The 23559-nt window shown below is 41.9% G+C and overlaps 1 protein-coding gene across 1 annotated transcript in view; it reads left to right on the top strand.

The window, feature by feature from the left end:
- The window catches only part of PCSK1 (proprotein convertase subtilisin/kexin type 1), a 39347-nt gene extending 23309 nt beyond the window's left edge, over positions 1–16038 (top strand). The window contains exons 11-14 of the mRNA XM_074952875.1: positions 774–931; positions 4084–4217; positions 8743–8904; positions 10220–16038. Of these exons, the coding sequence (XP_074808976.1) occupies positions 774–931; positions 4084–4217; positions 8743–8904; positions 10220–10582 (817 nt within the window). The 3' untranslated portion in view covers positions 10583–16038. The remainder of the gene's footprint in view (positions 1–773; positions 932–4083; positions 4218–8742; positions 8905–10219) is intronic.
- Positions 16039–23559: the final 7521 nt, after the last annotated feature.

The raw sequence follows: 23559 nt of genomic DNA, 5'->3' as shown, positions 1-23559 counted from the left end.
CTTCTTGGTAACCTGTTTATTTATGTTGTTTTTATTACAGTGCTTTTTTAAACTCTCTTGCCTTTTTTCCCCAATCTATTCTGTTTTCCTTTGTGTTTTGAATTTAATACAGAGAGCTGACGTGCATGAAACTTATTAGTTAGGTATCATTACTGCAATCCTTTTATGTTGCATTACAAAAACAAAGCTCGCTAGCTCCTACATTTTTAATGCATTGTGTAGGGAGGGATTCAAGCACCAGATTCTCATTAAAGTTAATGAGAATTGTACAGAGAAAGCCACGCACAATGCTTTGAAAATGTCGGGAAGGTGTAGGCTCTATTCTAGGAATGATTAGAGGGCTACAGTCGCTGCAGCTTTTTACAGCCATTGTAACTATACAATAATATTCCTGCCGGTGATTTTACTGAGGCAAACAACATGTACATCTGATACACTCATGTGATGCTGGTTTTTTAAGAGAATGTCTTTTAGGAGTCTCTTGGAGAGCAATGTAGACATTAAGACTTGAAAGAACATATTGATTATCCCGCTTGCTTGCTTCCATAGTGTGTGGAAGAAATCAGGCCCAGTCGGTTTAAACAGTTTGGCTGATTTCTGTATTTTGTGTGCACTCAGAGCTCCCGGGGGTTCCACTGGCAGTTTGGGATGAGCAAGGAGTGCAGTACATCTTCCCCCCAGTCTGATTGTTCATGATACAGGTGTAAAATGCATCCATTGGACTTTGTGTAATAAGCTAGTAGGTAACCAAATAATCCCTGTATCTTTGCTAGGTTATTAAGAGCAAACGGAGAAGTAACCATTGAAATTCCCACAAAAGCTTGTGAAGGGCAAGAAAATTCTGTCACATCTCTGGAGCATGTGCAGTTTGAAGCAACGATTGAATATTCCCGCAGAGGTGATCTTCACGTCACCCTCACTTCCCCATCAGGTACAAGAGGCAAACAAATGTGTTCAAAGAAATGATTAGTTTCTGCTGTTGCAGTGTAAGACATTGATTTTATTAATCTTTATATAAAAATCACTTAATCTCCCTGTGTTAGAAATGGCTGAATACATTATAGGAAAAGTAATTACTTCCAAAAAGGTGCATGCTTGGTGTGGTGCTCAGGGATCTCTCAGTGCTTCAGGTGCTTGCAAAATCTCTGCTTTCTTCTATGTCCAGTTCCAACTGGCTGTGCACATCCGCAGGCACTTCAAAGCACCTTGCCCAGACTCTGTCTGTGAAGCTCAGCCTTAAAGGCCCAGATCCTCATTGCCACTCCTGGAGGAAGCATGTGGTAAAGGCAGGAATTTGGCTGCCTATGCCCCACTATCTACCTCCGTGTCTTTTAAGTTATTCTTGAAAGCAAAGACCTCAAAATGGTAACTGAAAATGATAACTGAAAGTAGGTTTGCCACCCATCCAGGTTTTCTGAGGATTGTTCCTTTTGTGAGGTAGCTGTCCTGAGAATTCTGTAAGGATGCTCAGTAGATACTGCCAGCTCTCCACTTTTACAGCCTCAGAATCACTCCAGAGTCCCATTTTTTGTACCTCAGAGGTAGCAACCATAAATGAAAATGATATTGCGGGGTTGGAAACAGTGATTGGTTAGTTTTGAGGCATCATTTTGTGATGTCCCTTATTCCAGAGACAAGACTTCTGGGTACAGTGTTCCAGTGCTGAGGGTGTGTAGCCCATTTTGGGGGTTTCTGTAGGCCACCAGCTTGTAGTTTATGCTTTGTAGGGGCCAGACAATGACTCAGTGAGTCAAAGGAGCTCTGGGATGGGGGTGAGCAACTGCATCACCTGAATGGAGGCATTATGTTTGTATCAGGCACCTAGATATTACAGTGATGGTTGCATTAAAATATATATAAAACAATTTAATCTTAACTTCGCCCTGAAATGACACAGGGTTGAGGGGTAGCAATTTAATATGGTCTTTGAGATCAGTGTTATCTAATCTGAGACCACAAACACTAAACTGCATTAATCCTAATCATATACTTATGGCACAGTATCGCTAGAAGGCAGAGTTAGGGTTCTTTGGGTTGTGCATTTGCACCCTTAACTTGTTTGGATTTCTTTCAAGTATAACCTTAACTCTGAATTTCCTGGGTTTACAATGTCTGTTTTTATTGCAACATCCCTGAAACATGTTTTACTCTAAATTACTGAGCCATACTCTCAGCATTGACTCCATCTTAGTTTAGTTTTTGTCTGGGAATAGATAGATAGAAACTAGGGAAATACAGCCTACATGGAGCTACTATAAGGTGGATGCATAACAGGTTGAAAAAACTTTCCCAGAGAATAGTTATCAGTGTTTCATAGTCAACCTGGAAGGGCATATCAAGTGGGGTCCCATGGGGATCTGTTCTGGGTCTGGTTTTGTTCTATATCTTCATCAGTGATTTAGATAAATGGCATAGAGAGTACACTTATAAAGTTTTTAGAAGATACCAAGCTGGGCAGGGTTGCAAATACTTTGGAGGATGGGATTAAAATCCAAAATGATCTGGACAAACTGGAGAAATGGTCTGAAATAAATAGGGTGAAATTCAGTAAGGACAAATGCAAAATACTCCACTTAGGAAGGAACAATCAGTTGCACACATACAAAATGGGAAATGACTGCCTAGGAAGGAGTACTGCAGAAAGAGATCTCGGGGTCATACTGGATTACAAGCTAAATATGAGTCAACAGTGTAACACTGTTGCAAAAAAAGCAAACATCATTCTGGGATGTATTAGCAGGAGTGTTGGAAGCAAGACGCAAGTAGTAGCTTTTACTCAGGCCAATACTATAGTGAAAATGCCTTTCCCCTGTTACAGCTCGTCACCATGGTGTTACAATGTAACCCGGGCCTGGCCTATACATAAAATTTAGGTCCACATAGCTACTTTGCTCAAGGATATGAAAAAAACCACCTCCCGCATGGCATAGCTACAGTCTACACTAACCTAACCCCGGTGCAGATTCAGCTAGGTTGATGGAAGAGTGCTTCCGTTCAACCTAGCTACCATCATCGATCAGGGAAGTGGTGTTCCTACAGCAATAGAAAAACCCCTTCCATCACTGTAGACTGTGCCTGCACTATGGGTTACACCAGCATCGCTACGGCAACATAGCTGTGCCACTAACGTCCCCATACTGTAGACTTGGCCGGAGTATGAGGCTGGTCTACACTTAAAAGTTAGGTCAGCAGAGCTACAGTGCTCAGGGTTGTGAAAAATTCATACCGCCAACGTAACTCCTGGGCTAGACATGGCTAGGGCAACAGAAGAATTATTCTGTCAACCTAGCTGGTGCCATTTGGAAAGGTGGACTAACTACATTGATGAAAACCCCTTTCTGTTTTTGTAGGAGGTGCCTGCACTTCAGCACTACAGAAGTATGGCTGTAGTACCACAGCTGTACCGCTGTAGTGCCATTAGTGTAGACATGGCCTAAGATACACCCCACACTCATTGAAAACACAGTGATAAATTCTGCTCTCATTTACGCCCATGCAAACTTTGTGAGCAGAATTTGACCCACAGAGGTTAAAGTGGGGAAAGCTTTCCCCAGTTCTGTTTTTTATTACTGAATGACATCATAAGGTAGGAAAGCATGACATGCCCTTCCTAATTCCTACAAGCTCTTCCCTTGTGGGTGTATGTTCCTGTCTGTTAGGATGTGAGATCCTTGCTGGTGTGATTCTGATACTCCATTATATCTCCTGGATTAACTGCAACCCTCTGTAGTAAATACTGCTTTGAAAAGGGTTTAATAGCTAATGTCCAGAAGTAACATTGGCCCATCCCATAATCAAACCAAAAGCAAGTGTAACTGCTCCAGGTGATAGTAGAGTGCAATTGGTGGTTTGATAGTATGAAAGATAAGAGAGCCTTGGATCAACAGTCAAATGGTCTATTCAGTCTTAAAGCAAACATGGGTATTGTTTAACGAGGTGGGCAGTTCTTGATGATAGGCAAAAATCTCTACAAGGTGATGAATGGAGAGCAGATACGAGGGGAGGATTTACAGGAGCTGTAGTTCAACAAAGTCAATGGATGTTCACTAACTCCATTAATGTTTGTTTGTTGCACTAACACAGGAACCAACACTGTCTTACTGGCTGAAAGAGAGAGAGATAAGTCTCCCAATGGTTTTAAAAACTGGGACTTCATGTCTGTTCACACATGGGGAGAGAATCCAAAAGGCACTTGGACTTTGAGAATTACTGATGTGGTAAGTATGTGTGCGTGCTAATTAGCCAAGTATATGAGTTGGGGACATAGACCAGTGGATCACTAACATCATCCAGTATGGAGAACAGCTGGAGTTTGTTCAGTGAAAAACTAATTTATTTAAAAACAAAACAAAACATGCACTTGGATAAAAGTGGAAAAGGACAGGCTAAAGAGATAGAAACTCAAAAGATTGGGCCAAATTCAGCTGTGTAAAACCAGGATAACTTCATGGAAGTTTCAGAGTAACAGCTGTGTTAGTGTGTATTCGCAAAAGGAAAAGGAGTACTTGTGGCACCTTAGAGACTAACACATTTATTTGAGCATAAGCTTTCGTGAGCTACAGCTCACTTCAGCGGATGCATTCAGTGGAAAATACAGTGCGGAGATGTATATACATAGAGAACATGAAACAATGGGTGTTACCATACACACTGTAACGAGAGTGATCACTTAGGGTGAGCTATTACCAGCAGGAGAGCGGGGGCGGGGGTGGGAAACCTTTTGTAGTGATAATCAAGGTGGGCCATTTCCAGCAGTTGACAAGAACGTCTGAGAAACAGTGGGGGATGGGGAGTGGAATAAACATGGGGAAATAGTTTTACTTTGTGTAATGACCCATCCACTCCCAGTCTCTATTCAAGTATCCAGTTTGCAAATTAATTCCAATTCAACAGTCTCTCGTTGGAGTCTGTTTTTGAAGTTTTTTTGTTGGAGGATGGCAACTTTTAGGTCTGTAGTAGAGTGACCAAAGAGATTGAAGTGTTCTCCAACTGGTTTTTGAATGTTATAATTCTTGACATCTGATTTGTGTCCATTTATTCTTTTACGTAGAGACTGTCCAGTTTGACCAATGTACATGGCAGAGGGGCATTGCTGGCACGTGATGGCATATATCACTTTGGTAGATGTGCAGGTGAACGAGCCTCTGATAGTATGGCTGATGTGGTTAGGCCCTATGATGGTGTCCCCTAAATAGATATGTGGACGCAGTTGTCAACGGGCTTTGTTGCAAGGATAGGTTCCTGGGTTAGTGGTTCTGTTGTGTGGTGTGTGGTTGCTGGTGAGTATTTGCTTCAGGTTGCGGGGCTGTCTGTAAGTAAGGACTGGCCTGTCTCCCAAGATCTGTGAGAGTGATGGGTCGTCCTTCAGGATAGGTTGTAGATCCTTGATGATGCGTTGGAGAGGTTTTAGTTGGGGGCTGAAGGTGATGGCTAGTGGCATTCTGTTATTTTCTTTGTTGGGCCTGTCCTGTAGTAGGTGACTTCTGGGTACTCTTCTGGCTCTGTCAATCTGTTTCTTCACTTCAGCAGGTGGGTATTGTAGTTGTAAGAATGCTTGATAGAGATCTTGCAGGTGTTTGTCTCTGAGGGGTTGGAGCAAATGCGGTTGTATTGTAGAGCTTGGCTGTAGACAATGGATCGTGTGGTGTGGTCTGGATGAAAGCTGGAGGCATGTAGGTAGGAATAGCGGTCAGTAGGTTTCCGATATAGGGTGGTGTTTATGTGACCATCGCTTATTAGCACCATAGTGTCCAGGAAGTGGATCTCTTGTGTGGACTGGTCCAGGCTGAGGTTGATGGTGGGATGGAAATTGTTGAAATCATGGTGGAATTCCTCAAGGGCTTCTTTTCCATGAGTCCAGATGATGAAGATGTCATCAATGTAGCGCAAGTAGAGTAGGGGTATTAGGGGATGAGAGCTGAGGAAGCGTTGTTCTAAGTCAGCCATAAAAATGTTGGCATACTGTGAGGCCATGCGGGTACCCATAGCAGTGCCGCTGATTTGAAGGTATACATTGTTCCCAAATGTGAAATAGTTATGGGTGAGGACAAAGTCACAAAGTTCAGCCACCAGGTTTGCCGTGACATTATCCGGGATACTGTTCCTGACAGCTTGTAGTCCATCTTTGTGTGGAATGTTGGTGTAGAGGGCTTCGACATCCAGAGTGGCCAGGATGGTGTTTTCAGGAAGATCACCGATGGATTGTAGTTTCCTCAGGAAGTCAGTGGTGTCTTGAAGATAGCTGGGAGTGCTGGTAGCGTAGGGCCTGAGGAGGGAGTCTACATAGCCAGACAATCCTGCTGTCAGGGTGCCAATGCCTGAGATGATGGGGCGTCCAGGATTTCGAGGTTTATGGATCTTGGGTAGCAGATAGAATACCCCAGGTCGGGATTCCAGGGGTGTGTTTGTGCGGATTTGTTCTTGTGCTTTTTCAGGGAGTTCCTTGAGCAAATGGTGTAATTTCTTTTGGTAACCCTTAGTGGGATCAGCTCCCAACTAAAACCTCTCCAACGCATCATTTGCAAACTGGATACAATTAACTTAGGCTTGAATAGAGACTGGGAGTGGATGGGTCATTACACAAAGTAAAACTATTTCCCCATGTTTATTCCACTCCCCATCCCCCACTGTTTCTCAGACGTTCTTGTCAACTGCTGGAAATGGCCCACCTTGATTATCACTACAAAAGGTTTTTTCCCCCCCGCTCTCCTGCTGGTAATAGCTCACCTTAAGTGATCACTCTCGTTACAGTGTGTACGGTAACACCCACTGTTTCATGTTCTCTATGTATATAAATCTCCCCACTGTATTTTCCACTGAATGCATCCGCTGAAGTGAGCTGTAGCTCACGAAAGCTTATGCTCAAATAAATGTGTTAGTCTCTAAGGTGCCACAAGTACTCCTTTTCTTCATGGAAGTGCAACTATCAGCAGAATTTAGATTTTAATAATTTATCATGCTGTATATACTCCTCATATGGCTGAAGAATAACCATTTAATGCAATTTTTATGTGATTTTGGAGTGGAATGTGTAGTGGCTTATTTGCAAATTGGTTTCCTGGGGAGTAAAGCACAAGGAGAGGTCTAGTCTCTTCTTGGTACATGTGCATAATTTTCATAGACTCAAAAGCTTGTGAGTCTATTAATTCCTGTTGACCTCAGAGAACAATTCTGATGTATATCTTCCCCTATATTGGCTCTCAAAGTAATGAATGATCCACAAGGATTATAGCTAAGAAATCTAGAGATATATAATACATGTTTACTAAACCATATGGGAATATAGATTACAACAGTGAGAGGTTTGAGGAGAAAGCTGCTTGGTAGATGACTGAGAAATCATTCTCTTCAAAGGGAAAGCAATCAAACCAAGCTCACTCACCTATCGAGAATTGCACTGAAGTAGTTTGATAATAAGCTTGTCACTAAGGGCAGATCCTATCAGGTGCTGAGTGCCTCCTATGAGACATATGAGTATCCAACCACTTTGGTCTCTATGGTCTCTATAGAAATCAGTGGGAATTGAAGGTGCTCAGCACCTTTCAGGATCTATCCTTTACACCTTAGTCCTGGAAGAGGAACACTGATTCTGTTTTTCTCCGTGGGACATCTTTAATTGGAGGATCACCATATAGGGAAATAAATGGTGCATTGTGGAATGAGAGGAACTTGTAAGCAGCAGTGTAATGCCAAGCACATAGCAGGTGAAGAAGGCAGCAGAAACAAACATTATTCTACACCGGGAGTAGTGTTAATACTACATGTAGGACTTGTGGGATTGTCAGATAATCCCATGGTTAGAGGTGCCCTAATCAATAGCTCATTGTAACAAGGCATAACATTTCTTGGAATGTATATAAGAAGAGCATTTTGTTTTTAGTTAGATGGATAGTCATGTTCCATCTTCAAATACGAGATACCTGAACTCTCATACAAACCCTGCCTTCCCCTCCCTGAAAAACAGTGCACCATTTCTTCAGCTTCTGGCACTCTTTGTTATTCCAGAAACAGTTTCTCACACTACTGAACCATACGTGTAATTATAGGTACCCAATGAGATCCTCACTTAGATTTACTTCTAATTTTAAATAGTGTTCGTTGCCTTTAAATCTCAAGGCTAGTAAGGTAGGGTTTTATTAGAATGGATGGATCTTCAGCAGCTGTCTTAGTTCAGGTAGACAGCTGAGCAAGAACTCCAAAGATGATGTTTGTTGAAAACATGTTCCAGAGAATTCCATATTTGACTTTTCCCTTATCAGATTTTAAAATTACTGTATTACATAGTCCCGGTCCCAAAACCTATTGCTTGCAGTAGTGAGCAGTGTTACTACTGTACAACATTATTGAAAATCACAGTGCAGAAATCACTGTCCAGTGACTCAGAACAAGTACTAACATTATGAAATATCTGGTTTAGTAATTTTTAACATTCTGTACTATATTTCCACCTGTAATGACTACACTAATGATAATGATACATATTAAAAACATACATGTACTTTTGGCATATTTGGGATAGTTTAGAATCACTGGACTCATTCTCACCTTCCACTATGCATCATACATTATGTATCATATTGATGGTATCTTTCAGTGCTTGTAAATCAGCATCTAAATTTACATTTAAAAAGTACTATAAACCATTCGTGTGACTCCTGTCTTTGTTGACATCTGCTGTCCTCTCTCTTCTTCTCTCTCATTCCCTGAGTCTATGCTAATACAATACTCATGCTTGTCCTTTAGTCTAGGAGAATGCAGAATGAAGGGAGAATTGTGAATTGGAAATTGATTTTGCATGGCACTTCTACTCAACCTGAACACATGAAGCAGCCTCGTGTATACACATCCTACAATGCAGTGCAAAATGACAGAAGAGGAGTGGAGAAGATGGCAGACTTTGTAGAGGTATCAGTCACTTTGTGGTGTTTCCTACATATTTTACTTTTAATTCTTAAAACAATTTAGAAAAATGGTGGTTTGCTTTTATGAATGTGCCTATCTCTCTATTCATTTCACCCAGCCCTTGTTCTTTTGTGAGCTGAGTATTGTGATGTGATATGTACCAACAATGGACTGTTTCATTTATCTTGTGGTTTGATATGACATGATATGAGAGACCTCGTGATCATTTTATGTTATCAGTTCTCAAAATGAACTATCCACTCAGTCTGTAAAGAAGGTGAATAGTGGCGGGGAGGGACCCCTCCAACAATCAAGCAGCGTTTTAGGGTCTAATCACGTATAATGATTCCAGTGGGAGTAGGATCAGGCCCTAAAAGAGCATGCCAGCTCTGGTGTCTGCTGTGAATTTTGGAATGAAGCACACTACAAATGGTTCTATGTAGTTTAGGGAACCTCTGATCCTGAATGTTTTTTTGGTAACTAGAGCTGTTGCCTTTGGTTCCTTTTTCTCCTCTTTCTTTGCTTGGAGGTGAACTGCTAATTATTTTTGAAAAATAATGTTTCAAGCCTCTGTGTCTGGGAGTTGGTGCCAGATAGTATGATTATAATGCTTTGCACTTTTACAATACCTACTTATCTGAAAGTTTTTCATAGCATTCACAGGCATTAACTACATAGTCTCACATCAGCCCTAATAAGTAGGTAGGTATATCATTAGGATATATTTAGATATCAATTCATCAGCCACTGAAGTAGTTGTGTGCACAGCAACAGTCCACAACAGTGTATAACAGGAAGAGAAGTAAAACTGTAGTCAGCTGACACTGCAGGGGGAATGGTGGGCAGAATGTATCTGGACATCATTTTCATGTCTCATCTGAAACAGCACCCCCAGCAGAAATGTATTCATTATTTTGGCGTATTGGTATAGTCCTGTTTGAGAGGTGAAAATGCCACCTACTAAGTCACCACTTCATGCACCACCTCCTGAGAGGTGTTCTTTCCAAGTTCGTACCCAATCCAATTATATTTACCTTTTAAGATCTGCAGGGATCACTATATAATGTAGGATGGTAGCTAGGTACACAGAATGGGTAACCGGCTAGTAGAGTCCAAATTAACACTTTTGTGATCTGTTACTTATTTGGGATATTAAACATTTTGCACGAGATATTTGCAATCCTTTTCCTGGTGCCAGTGGATCCTAAATGATCAATATAGCATTTATTCATACACACAAATCCCTATTAATAACAAGACCTACTTCAGTCAGCATTTCAGTGATACCTAATACTTTTAATACTGTTCTGTATTTTAGGATCCTACCACGCAAGAGAACCTGAGTGCAAAACCCAAGGTCACCGAAGGTACCAGCAGCAGCACTGATAAAATGGGAGACAAAATCCTGTCAGAGGCAATGCTTCGTCTATTGCAAAGTGCTTTTAGCCGGCACATGGCCCAGAATCGAGCACCAAAGAAGACTCCAAATGAAAAGTTAAATATTCCATATGAACATTTCTATCAAGCCCTTGAAAAATTAAACAAACCCTCCCAGTTAAAAGACTCTGAGGACACTCTGTACAGTGACTACATTGACCTTTTTTACAATGCCAAACCATACAAACATAGAGATGATAGACTGCTGCAAGCCTTGGTTGATATTCTGAATGAAGACAACTAAAATGTAGGGAATGGCACTGAGTTGGAAATATTCATGCTCCCCACCCCCACTGCCCTTTTCTGAAGTATATTCTACACTTTACTCATGTGATTACTACTTTGATTGCTTCATACTTAACTAGGATGTGAAGCAGGGTGGGAAACAGATAGGAAGTGTAATTTGTTCGTGCGAGGCACTAAGCTGAAGGGTATCAGTGATCACTCTATTCCAGGGGTTCTCAAACTTCACTGCACCACAACCCCCTTCTAACAACAAAAATTACTACATGACCCCAAGAGGGGGGACCAAAGCCTTAGCCCATCCGAGCCCCACTGCCCCGGGCGGGTGGGGGGTGGGGAAAGCCAAAGCCCGAGCCCCACTGCCCCAGGTGGGGGGCACGGGCAAAGCCCAAGGACTTCAGCCCCAGGCAGGCAGCCTATAACCTAAGCCCCACCACCCAGGGCTGAAGCCCTCAGGCTTCGACTTCAGCCCCTGGTCCCAGCAAGTCTAACGCCAGGCCTGGTGACCCCATTAAAATGGGGTCCCGACCCACAGTTTAAGAACCACTGCTCTATTCAAATCTTGTCTTCATTATCACCAAAAGAGGTAGTTTCTTCCTTCTGGCATGAAATGCAACTATAGTCCTCTGAAAACACTACAGCTCCACTTCAAACCCTTTTTCCTTTCCCTGTTGTTTTCCACTTGATTCCTTTAGCAGGCCATGGTTTTGAACAGGACTGCCAGTGCTATGCGAACTGCCAAGGAATGGGGAAATACCATCTTCCCTTGTAGTGAGCATATCAGTTCTTCTCATACCTGGTATTCTCACAAGACTTAATGCTGGCTGCAAATTCTGTCTCAGTGCAAATTCTAGAGCAGAGAGGAAGCTTGCAATGGGTTTGAGTTTTGCAGACAGTTATAAATCAAGAGAATTCAGGAGTTTAACTATTCCTTATGATCCATGGCTGGAAGAAAGTATTGGACTTGATTCTGATGACACACCAGGGAGTTACTCCTGATTTACACTAATCCAGAGTCACACTGGTGTAAAAGAGCTTGGCATCAGTAACTACACTGTTGGAAATATTGCACAAAAGCCTGTGACCAGCTTGTCTTCTCCCTAATCTCACTGTGGCCTAGGGAAAGGACTTCTATCCATAGAGAACACGGCAAGACTGGATGTGGGAATGCAAATGGCTGATTGCAACATTTCTTAAATCTTTTGGAGGGGTGAGGGGCAAATGGAGAGAGAGAGGAAAACAAGATAGGAAGAAATCGTATGGGCCTGAAAAAGGAAGGAAAGAATAGGTAAGAGGGGAAAAAAGGATGAAATGGAATGTGAGTAAAGAGGAGGCAGCAGTCAAAGACAAGGAAGAGAAAAATGAAAGGTCAGAAGTCAGAAAAGAAAAGAGAAGAGGGAGAGAGAGATGGAGGGAAGTCCCTCAGAATGGTTCCAGCAGCTCTTGTCAAGTAAAGTGCTGCATCCAGAAGATCTGATTCAAACTGGGAGGACTGGCTGAGTGGAGTGGTCAGATCACCTTATCTAATGTAGGAAGACAAAATCTGGGACAAAATGGCTGAGGGATGGTGGATGTCAGAGTAGCAACGTTTCATACATTTATTTTAATTGAAATCAAAATGGGTACAGGGGTGCTGGAGCTAGGGGTATGGAGTGGCTTCTATCATATACAGAGTTTACAGTTTTGTTCAGTGTCTTTCAGCACCCCCTCTATACAAATTGTTCCAGTGTCCCGGATGGGTATATGATTTGTTGCTCATAGGGTCAAAAAATAGCACACAGCTGAATATCCTGCTAAAAAATTGAGGGAACCCTGGGCAGGGGAATACAAAGTCTCTAAGTGAAATGGAAAATGCAGTGTTTCTCTACAATGCCAAAGATACCTGAATAGATATTGACTAGATTTTACATCATCTATCTCTATTTTCCAAACAGCTTTTAGAAATACTTGTCACAGTTTCAGTATCTCCATTTCATAAATGATGCTGGTATCTCTCAAACTAGGAGCTTAACATTTTGCTAATACTTCATCAAATTGGACACAGACTTTCAAAGCTGTTGTGAAATTCTGTTATTTAAAACAAAACCTGGTTACTCTCATAGTAACGACTGTTAAATTAACCAATAAAAAATAGCAGGATTTCTTTTATAACAACTTTGAAAATCTCTGATTTCTCATTCATTCCAGTAGTAGTATACATTTCTAGGGCCTAATTCTGCATGAAGCCAGCTTTACACTAATGCAACTCAATTGATGTAAGGAATTTCTCCTGATTTACACCAGCATGAGTGAAAGGAGAATCATATTCTACCCACTTCTCAAGGTTGTGACTTCCTGTTTGATTTGTCTCTTGTTACTAAATCTCCTCTTCTCTCTGTGCTAATTTGCAACATTTTCTTTAGCATGGAAAGCAGTCAAAATATTGAAATGGTCCAAACCAAAAAGCATTCTCATGATGTTTCTTAATTCTGCTAGCATTTAGAGAGACAGGCAGTTCAGAGACGACTGACCTTGACTAATTTGAGAGGTAGCACTGGGCAGGAGGAAGTGCAGGATAATTTCCACTCACATTTTAATTTTCAGAACTGGGAGCTACCCTGTCAAGAACACAACACTGTTAGGATGTGTGTACAGCTGAATGAATAACTGATTTTCTGGTGCACTGGCAATTCCAAAAATGTTTTAATTTTATTTTCCGGTTGGCCTCAAACCAAAATCTTTCAAAAATTCATTAAATCCAAAAGTGAAAAAATTGTTTTGGGTCAGACATTTTGTTTGACTCAAAAGGAAGTGTTTCATTTCAATTTCAAGTAGTTTTGTTTTTTAAAAAAAAGTGAAGGAAATTTCAAATCAAAAAGGTGCTTCAAATCGAAAATCAAAATGTTTCATTTAAAAAATGTCCAAAGAAAATGTTCTGACATTTTCAGAAATTTTCTTTTTTTATATATGAACAGTTAAGATAAAATGGACACAAATTTGCTAAATGTTTTGGTGTCACCAAATCTGCATTTTTTGCCAGACAAAATTTCAGGTGCAAAATTTCACCTAGCTCTTGTTGTATCAGTCCAGCTCTATTGTTGTGTCAAGATTTTTAGAGGCTGCTTTCTTCAATGAACAGCAGTAACCACTAGTCCTCGCTGTCAGTGAAAATGATTACTGCTTACCCCAGCAGCAGCAGCAACAATGGTCAGTCCGTGAATGCAGTGCTCGTGTTAACCATGTGGAATAGACATGACTCTTCCTTTGTTTAAGTCCAGTCCTCATGCTGTAGCCCAAGTTTCATCAGAGACCAGCTTTAAAACTAACCTGCTGAAAATCTGTCTCTTGAATCTTTCCAACCCAGAGTATATTGTACAGACGTAAATTATTTTTGTTAGTTTTTTCTTGGTGCCTGTGTAGGTTTTGTGAAAATGTAAAACGAAAAAAAAAAAAGACTAAAATGTTTTCTCTCAGAATTTTAAATTATATTTTCTTTACAGGTATTTATAATATATCAAAGCTTTTATCAAACAGACAGAATTTTAAAAGGCATAATAAAATATATTAAAGCACCAGATTTTTCTTGAGAAAGAGACAATTTCATCCAATAAAGTATTTTTAAAAGGCATGTTCCAATTACAGCTGCAACATGTATGTGATGTGATGTTAAAATTACATTTGTCTAATAATAGCATAATACAGTATGTTAGCAGAGCCCAGAGTGTGTGGTCTTAACATTTTTGAAGAAAAGACAAAGGCAGGTTATGGATTCGTTTAGTTGGGAAATATGAAATGTAATTAGAGTTACAAAGGATGAGTGGCCTCATCCCTGAGAGAGGGGCAGCAGGGGAGAGAAGATAATATATATTTTGTTGTATACAGAGAATTTACAAAGGATTTCTCTGGCAATGCACAAGATGATATTGTGGGCCTGATCTTTCACCATTCAAGGCAATGAGAGTTTTGCCATTGACTTCAGTGACAGCAGATCAGTCCCTGTGGGTCTGAAATATAAAAGCATTCTGTCTGCCTGTGATCACTAACAGAAGCTCGTGTGTCACATGTACCAGCTTTATAATGAAGTGACACACGAGCATAGAGATCTTGATTTTTCCACTCCCTTGCATCAGAATAGCAACATTTAACATCTGTTTTGCAAAGGTGGTAAAGAACAACCCCAGGTACCAGGCAAGGGAGCATCAGGCCCTTATACAGTCTCACAGTAAATTGTCCATGGACAATTTTCTTTGAAAAGGGGAACTCTTGGCTGGTGTGTAAGTCTGATGGAGATTTAGGGTCATGGCAAGGAAGGGCAGGGCAGGGGAGCCAGGGGCTGGACAGGGACACGGTGGAGGGCAATTCTGCTATATCAATCCTCCACTGACATATGGCTCATTAGGAACCATATACTAATTATTCAATTTAGAGCACACCCTAGGCTGTTCTTATGTTAGCACAAAATCAGCTCAGGGTCAGGAAGATGTAACTGGCTCCATAATGTGTCCCCCATCCACTCACTACTGCACCAGTAGTTCTCGTGCACAGGGGAAAATTGAGCCTTTAAATGTTAGTGTTCTAAATTTAAGCTAGGTGGAAAGACTTAAAGTTTTACTATGTGTTGCCTTATATACAGCTGGTAGGCTTACAGAAATGATATTTGAGTGTTCGTTTCTGTGTGATTAGGAATAGAAGGAGGCAGCTGGTGAATCATTACAACTCATAGAACAGCAAACTAAAATTTCCCAGTGCCATTTTTCTAACATTGCAGACTTTAGGAAGCAATAGGCTCCTAAGCAGTAGGCTCTTAAAGTCTGCAGTGTTCAGCTTTGAAAATAAATTTAAATGAAAAAATTTTAGGAAAACCTTTTCCAATCATTTCAGAAGCATTATTATGATTGGGGGAGTCTAAATCAACTAAGTCCTTACCTTACCATACCTTACCTTACCTACAACATACTTGCATAGTTAAAACCTTGCTAGACAATCAGATGTGTCCTTTTATAATGCCCATTTTATCCCGAGACCTGTGGATATATCCAGCCTCAGGAAATGAGAACTCACCAGCTACTCATTTAAATAAATGGCATTCTGGAGAGCTCCAACCATGGAAAATGTATATTTTCCCTTGAATCAACTCAACCATTAATGGTTCAGTTCACAGATTGAAAAGACTCAAGCTTCCATCCCATTAGGCATAAATATAAATTATTTAAGCAAACACTTTGCGAGCCTAATGACAGGCACTTATTAAAAATATCATTTTGTTGTATTGTCATAATTTATGAGAAAATGTGAAGCAATAAAGGATGGAAGTTTTGCTTCAAACACAACGAATACCAAATGTAAAAATGTAAGCCAAGTACTGTCAAGTTCCATTAATATAACAGAGAAAAATAGAAAGATGGTGTATAAAGGAATAGATAGTTATCAGGAAAATAGCTCTTAATGGTTATACTATTCCAGCTATTTAGATCTCTATGACTGCATGTAGCAGAGAGTAAATCTTTTTCCTGTTGTGACATTCTTTACCAAGAATAAATGGATTTGCTGTTATTTCATGTTGTAACATTTTATTTAACTATGCATGTATGTTATCAGTCAGTGCTCCAACTCATTAGTATGCAATATAATGCCGTGCCATGTGTTCTGATAAGGAGATGCACTTAGAACTAAAGGCCTGCAGTTTTGCTTATGGTGATTTGCAAAGTGCCCCTGTGAAATAAAACAATAAAGGTTAGACTAAAAATCAAGCCATATGTCAGCTCCATTAAATGTAGTGAATTAGTGCAGTAGTCCTACATTTTAAGACCAAGTAGGCTACAGTGCATGGCACTGCAAACATCCAGGAAGCAAAGGGCATGGCCAATCAATAGCTCAGTCAAATATCCTGTGGCTCATAGTTATAAACAAAAACATTAAAAACAGATTTTTAAAAAGCTGTAGCTATTAATTTATCTCTATTATTTAATAGTATTTTAGTTATTTGGCTTTTAGACTGATACGGCATGCCTGAAAGATGTTTTTCAAAAATACTTAAAGATGTAAAAAAAGACTCTCAGTTAAAAATGTGTTTGTCATGGGCAGAGTGGGCCCTGACTCCTATTAAAGGGGCCAGTCACCCTGTGACAATATTTAACCATTAACTTCCAACAGCTCCTCTCAGGCAATTGCAGTTGATCAGTCATAAAGAAGATGCCATTAGAAGCAAGCTTAAATACATATTTATATGATCTTAAAGATCATTCACACTGATGGCAGAGCATGGCATTATTTAGAAAGAACAGGAATGGCAGAGGATCATACAGAAGGAGCAACAGTGTGATAAAGGCTGATTTCTAAGCTGCATTTTGTTTCCTTGCTTTTCTTGATTTTGTGTCAGGCCTTAATAGTAACAATCTGTGGACACTTGGGCTTTTGGGGTTTTTTTGAACGGTTAATGTGATAAATAGCTGATTTACATACTGCTGTATATCTGCCCTGGTAGAAAATTGACCCTTATTCATAACAAACTATTGATATTTCAAAATTAGTAGTAAACTGTTTGGGAGCCTTTAGGACGGAGAGGGTTAAATTGTTTTTAAAAGAAATATTTGAGTGACAAGAGCTATGTATTTCGTTAGGTACAGTAAATGCTTGATCTTGGATCTTTCATGAAGACACTACAGTGAAAATTTTTCCAAAGTATCCACTGATTTTGGATTGTTCAAGTTTTGGGAGCCCAATTTCAGACTCCTGGGGTCTGATTTGCAGTGAGGCTGAGCATCCATAACTCCAGCTGAAGTCAATGGGAATTACTGGTGTTTAGCATCTCTGAAAATCAGGTTCAAGCTGTATCCGGTTGAGCACCCACCCCAAAATGGAGACACTCCAAATCAGTGGCTAATTCTTAAAAAATTTGGCCTAAGTATAGTAACTGGGTCAAAGGCTGCACTCTCAGAGGGTGTGATGGGGTGTTTACACCCCAGTTGCCCAGAAGGGGTTAATGCAGAGTGAGAAGTGGTTTAATAAACCCAACAAGCCACAGTTGAGGGGAATTAGGTGGCTAAGTAATCCCCTGACTGACTGAGGGAGCCCAGCTGAGGGGGAACGAACTGGGCTGGGACTATAAAGACAGGAAACTGGCAGCAGAGTTGGGGTAGTTAGGAAATAGACTGCTGTCACTCCCTAGGAAAAGGAAGAAGATTTTAGAGGCTGCAGAGACCAGTAGATTGCAGTTGCTTCCTGGGAGGAGGGAGTCATGAAGCTGGTGAACCTGGGGTGAGGGCAGGGAGTGCTAGATGGTAAGGAAAAGTCTTGGGGAAAAGCAGTAAGGTACAGGGGGAACAGACCTTGACTGCTGGCTAGAGGGTCCCTGAGCCACAACCCAGAGTGGAGGGTGAGGCTGGGTTCCCCTGTCAGCCACTGAGGGAGAAGCACTATGTGTCAGTGAATGGGAAGACTGTTTAGGATTGCAGAAGAAAACCTTTAGTACCCTGGAAGGGGAAAATATGTACGGTGACCTGGCTGGAGGGCTGAGTCATGACGAGTCAGCAGCAGCAGCTTGTGGAGCAAGGGGGGGGGGGGGGGAGGCTGCAGACTGACAGAGGCAAAGAGATGGTGTGGAATCATGTGAAGGAGTGTTGACTGTGTGAGATATTCTGCAGAATGACCAGGAGGAGGTGCCATCCTAGTGGTGAGCGGCGCATTTGCTAACAGAGAGCCATACACACACTATCTTCAAGTGAAATTCTTGTTGCCTACAGTGGGCCCCACTCAGCCAACCATTTAAGTACATGCTTCAGTCCAACCTTCTGAAGCAAAACACCTTAGCATGTCTCTAAACTCAGGCTTAAGTCCCACTTAAATATGTGCCTGAGGTTAGGAATGTGCTTTGCTGAGTTGGAATGGACTGTTGAATTACGGCCCTTCTGCACAGAATAAGGGCAAGTGAATTTAAATGTTTGTTTTAGTTATCCTGAATGTCCATCTGCAATTCTATATCAAGAGTCATGCTTAGATTTCATACACTGGGCCACTGAATTTCATAGAATGCTTACATTCCAATGTATTGGCTTTCAAATGAGTGAATCTCATTCCTTCTTTTTCTTTAGCAGTTAGTTTAATAACAATTCTCTAACAGCAACTCCAGACATCCTACTGTCTACACAACTTAATTTTTATTTTATCAGCCATCTCTACTGTCTTAGAGTCTCTTGGTATATCTGTGACAAACCTTCTGATGGTAAGAGAATTTTATCCTTTTGGCATAAGATGATAAACAGTATCATCTAAAATATTATTATTGCCTGTCCAGCATCTTGAGAGATGAAAGAAGATGCAACAAAGTTCATCCACCAGTGGTGCTTAGCCATGGTATGGAAAAACAGCCCAATGAGCGAGTGGCAAACCTTCCCACAGTGGCTACAGGTTCACTTGCCAGGTGGAGGCTGAAGCACACTCTGCTTCCTGGCTCGCCTGTGCGCCTCAGCCTGGGCTCTCTGATGGCTCCCTGCAGTGACTGCACCAGCCTTAACCTGGCTTCTCCAAACTGAGCGATTGTAGGCAGCATTTTCCTGGTTGTCAGCAGGAATGCTGAATTTCTTGAGGTCTTGCTTGACCATGTTGGTGTACCAGAACTTTGGCCTTCCTCTGCATTGCAGGTGGTTCTTAAGTTGGCCATAGAGCACAGCCTTCAGCAGCAAATCTTGAGGCATTATAATAATTCATGTAATCTTACTGTACAGTGCTTTACAAATACCTAAGACCCTTGCCCTAAAGAGCATACAGTCTCAGGGACAAATTCAAAATTTGCATTGCGGTAAGTAAGCACAGAGTAACTCCACTGTCTTCGGTGAACTTATTCCACATTTGTAACTGAGTGGTGAATCTAACACTCAGACATCATATTACAGGCAGAGGGAATTGCAAAAGAGTAAGATGGCAAATTGGGGAGAGGAAGGCATAGACCAGGGAGAATGTTTTCTGCCTTTTTCTTTCTTTTCCTTTACCAATAACTTGCTATTGTTACATTGTCTTGTTTTCAAGTTTCCCTTATAATCTCAGGGATATTCAGGACAGTACCATCAGCGATGAGCAGCGAAAAAATTTTGTGATCAGCTGTAATTTTTGTTTTAAACTCATGTGCTTGCTTGTTCTGTGGTGTCTCCCATTCCTGCCAACATCCTTACCCCTAAAACCTCAAAGACAAAGGCCAGCATTTTCCAACTGGGGTGTCCAAGTTCAGCACCTTAGGCCAGATCCTCAGTTGGTACAACTCAGCATACATCCTGTGATGGGGTATACAAACCTCACACTGGCCAGGAATGGGTTAATGAGGTGCTGTGGTCTCAGTCTGCCCACCCTGCTGCACCTGCAGTAGGTGTCAGGCTTGGGGGGGGGGGTTAAAAGGGGAGAGCAATGTTCAGGTGAGAGCTTGAGATTCTGCTGCCTGTTAGATCCTCCCTGCGGGAATGTGGGCCTCCCCTTGATGTCCTTGAAAGGCTGCTACCTGCCCAAGTCTCCCTGAGGAAAGGTAGGCCTGCTGTGAGACTAGTGGTGTGACTTGCTACCAGAAACTTGCATCAGAGGCTGCTGCTTGCCAGAGCCTCCCTGAGGGAAGGTAGCCCTGATGTGAGACCACTATTTGCTATCAGTGCCTTGCTTCTGCCTGTGAGGTAAGACTGGCAGGTGATGCCTTGTCTGACAGGATAATAGCTACATAAACCCCTTTTGGGTTATGCTACATATGGCTGAGGTCTTGCAACTGTGACCAGGACAAATCACTTCCATTGACTTCAGTGATGCCAATTTACACCAAGTGAGGATCTGGCACCTATGTCCATATTTAGGCATATGAATTAAAGTGTCCTGATTTTCAGAGAAGTTGAGCACTCTGGACTCTCAGTGAAGTCAATGGCAGTTGTGTGAACTCAGCAGTGGGGCATCAGAGACAGAGTTCAAAACTCATCTAAAGCTTCCGCAGTATAATTACTAAATACTATTTAGTATAGGCTCTCTGACCAGCACAGACTGGGATTTTCAAGAAGCCTGAAGATGCTTGGTGCCCAGCTCCCATTTGGCTTACAATAGCATATGGGCATCTAACTTCCAGGCTCCTTTAAAAATGCCAGCCCATTACACAGGCTTCTGGAACCAAATATGCCTGCTACAGGTTGCAGTGCATGACAAAGGGATTATTCACCTTTTCTTTAAAAGCTAACATGGGTACAAGCATTCTAATTAATTCAAAAAGAGCTGAAACTCAAGTGGCCAATGTATCCCATTTGCCTGCATCTGCTTCATTGTCAAGTCATACAATGAGCTTCTTTGTGTGGATGGGAGTGACGATCAGTTGTAGAAGAAAATATTTAATTTGCTGCATTGTACCTTGCATGCAAAAGAGGTTGCTAGCTGGATTCTGTTGTCGCTTGATGGTGGTCAGCGTACTCTCTTCTACATCACCAATGGAGTTGATCCACCAGCCATAATTACTTTTTTATATATTAGCACTATTGTCTTTCAACCCATTCAAAAGAACTGAATCAAGAAAAAGTTAGCAGCATATTTAGCCACTTACATTTTAAGAGCGACCTGTTTGCTTCAGTAAGAAATCTTCTGACTACTGAATCCACAGAAAATGAATAAAGGAAGGTGGGTTTTTTAGAGTTCATCTGCATTATAGAAACACATGGGGAAATTGAGCAACATTATTCAGTTTCCAAATACAGTGAAAGCTAGAATCATCTAGCAGTTTGAAGACCTAGTGTAGACAGAATCACAGAGTTCACAAATTATACTACCTGACAGCTAGAATACCATTCAGTCCCCAATTCTCCCCTGGCATGTACTATTTGTAGGACTGAGAGAGGCAGGATTAGGTCTGCCCAAAACTAAAGGCCCATCCCCTCACTAAGGGGAAGGAACTACTAAGCCCAGACCACAACTGAGTATGTGGGACAACACTGCTGCGCTGGGCATCACAAAATGGGGAGTAGATGGCCAGCCCTCTGTGGAGATAGAGGTGGTTAGGGACTATTTAGAAAAGCTGGACGTGCACAAGTCCATGGGGCCGGACGAGTTGCATCTGAGAGTGCTGAAGGAATTGGCGGCTGTGATTGCAGAGCCCTTGGCTATTATCTTTGAAAACTTGTGGCGAACGGGGGAAGTCCTGGATGACTGGAAAAAGGCTAATGTAGTGCCAATCTTTAAAAAAGGGAAGAAGGAGGATCCTGGGAACTACAGGCCAGTCAGCCTCACCTCAGTCCCTGGAAAAATCATGGAGCAGGTCCTCAAAGAATCAATCCTGAAGCACTTACATGAGAGGAAAGTGATCAGGAACAGTCAGCATGGATTCACCAAGGGAAGGTCATGCCTGACTAATCTAATCGCCTTTTATGATGAGATTACTGGTTCTGTGGATGAAGGGAAAGCAGTGGATGTATTGTTTCTTGACTTTAGCAAAGCTTTTGACACGGTCTCCCACAGTATTCTTGTCAGCAAGTTAAGGAAGTATGGGCTGGATGAATGCACTATAAGGTGGGTAGAAAGCTGGCTAGATTGTCGGGCTCAACGGGTAGTGATCAATGGCTCCATGTCTAGTTGGCAGCCGGTGTCAAGTGGAGTGCCCCAGGGGTCAGTCCTGGGGCCGGTTTTGTTCAATATCTTCATAAATGATCTGGAGGATGGTGTGGATTGCACTCTCAGCAAATTTGCGGATGATACTAAACTGGGAGGAGTGGTAGATACGCTGGAGGGGAGGGATAGGATACAGAAGGACCTAGACAAATTGGAGGATTGGGCCAAAAGAAATCTGATGAGGTTCAATAAGGATAAGTGCAGGGTCCTACACTTAGGATGGAAGAATCCAATGCACCGCTACAGACTAGGGACCGAATGACTAGGCAGCAGTTCTGCGGAAAAGGACCTAGGGGTGACAGTGGACGAGAAGCTGGATATGAGTCTGCAGTGTGCCCTTGTTGCCAAGAAGGCCAATGGCATTTTGGGATGTATAAGTAGGGGCATAGCGAGCAGATCGAGGGACGTGATCGTTCCCCTCTATTCGACACTGGTGAGGCCTCATCTGGAGTACTGTGTCCAGTTTTGGGCCCCACACTACAAGAAGGATGTGGATAAATTGGAGAGAGTCCAGCGAAGGGCAACAAAAATGATTAGGGGTCTAGAGCACATGACTTATGAGGAGAGGCTGAGGGAGCTGGGATTGTTTAGTCTGCAGAAGAGAAGAATGAGGGGGGATTTGATAGCTGCTTTCAACTACCTGAAAGGGGGTTCCAAAGAGGATGGCTCTAGACTGTTCTCAATGGTAGCAGATGACAGAACGAGGAGTAATGGTCTCAAGTTGCAATGGGGGAGGTTTAGATTGGATATTAGGAAAAACTTTTTCACTAAGAGGGTGGTGAAACACTGGAATGCGTTACCTAGGGAGGTGGTAGAATCTCCTTCCTTAGAGGTTTTTAAGGTCAGGCTTGACAAAGCCCTGGCTGGGATGATTTAACTGGGAATTGGTCCTGCTTCGAGCAGGGGGTTGGACTAGATGACCTTCTGGGGTCCCTTCCAACCCTGATATTCTATGATTCTATAAGGAGAGAACAGGAATAGGAGTGAGCTCAAATGTTAAAAATGAGGGGGCACTGAACAGAGAAACCTGGACAGCACCTACCAGTCCTCAAAGATATCTAAGGAGTAAGTGGATGCTGCCCAGAGGAACTCTGCCCAGAGGCACAATCAGATGAGGAACTGGAAATAGGCCCCACAGTTGCAGAATGCCCCTCATTCACCTGCATGTACCTGCAAAAAGGGGAACTGAAAACTCCTTTCCTGTCAGTTGACTTCCCCACGCTGGCCCCTAAAGTCACACCAGTTTAGGCCTTGCACTGTAATGGATTTCCCAGTATAGCTAATGTAGATGCTGCTCACACGAACAAAAGAGCTTTTGCTAGTAGAGCTTATAACCGTTCTCTTGCTAATATACCTGTCTACACTACCGCTTTTGCTGGTATTTAA

This window comes from Natator depressus, chromosome 5, assembly GCF_965152275.1.
Source record: "Natator depressus isolate rNatDep1 chromosome 5, rNatDep2.hap1, whole genome shotgun sequence".
NCBI classification, from domain to species: domain Eukaryota; kingdom Metazoa; phylum Chordata; order Testudines; family Cheloniidae; genus Natator; species Natator depressus.
The sequence above is the reverse complement of the archived record's forward strand: the minus strand, read 5'-3'. Positions and strand labels throughout refer to the sequence as shown.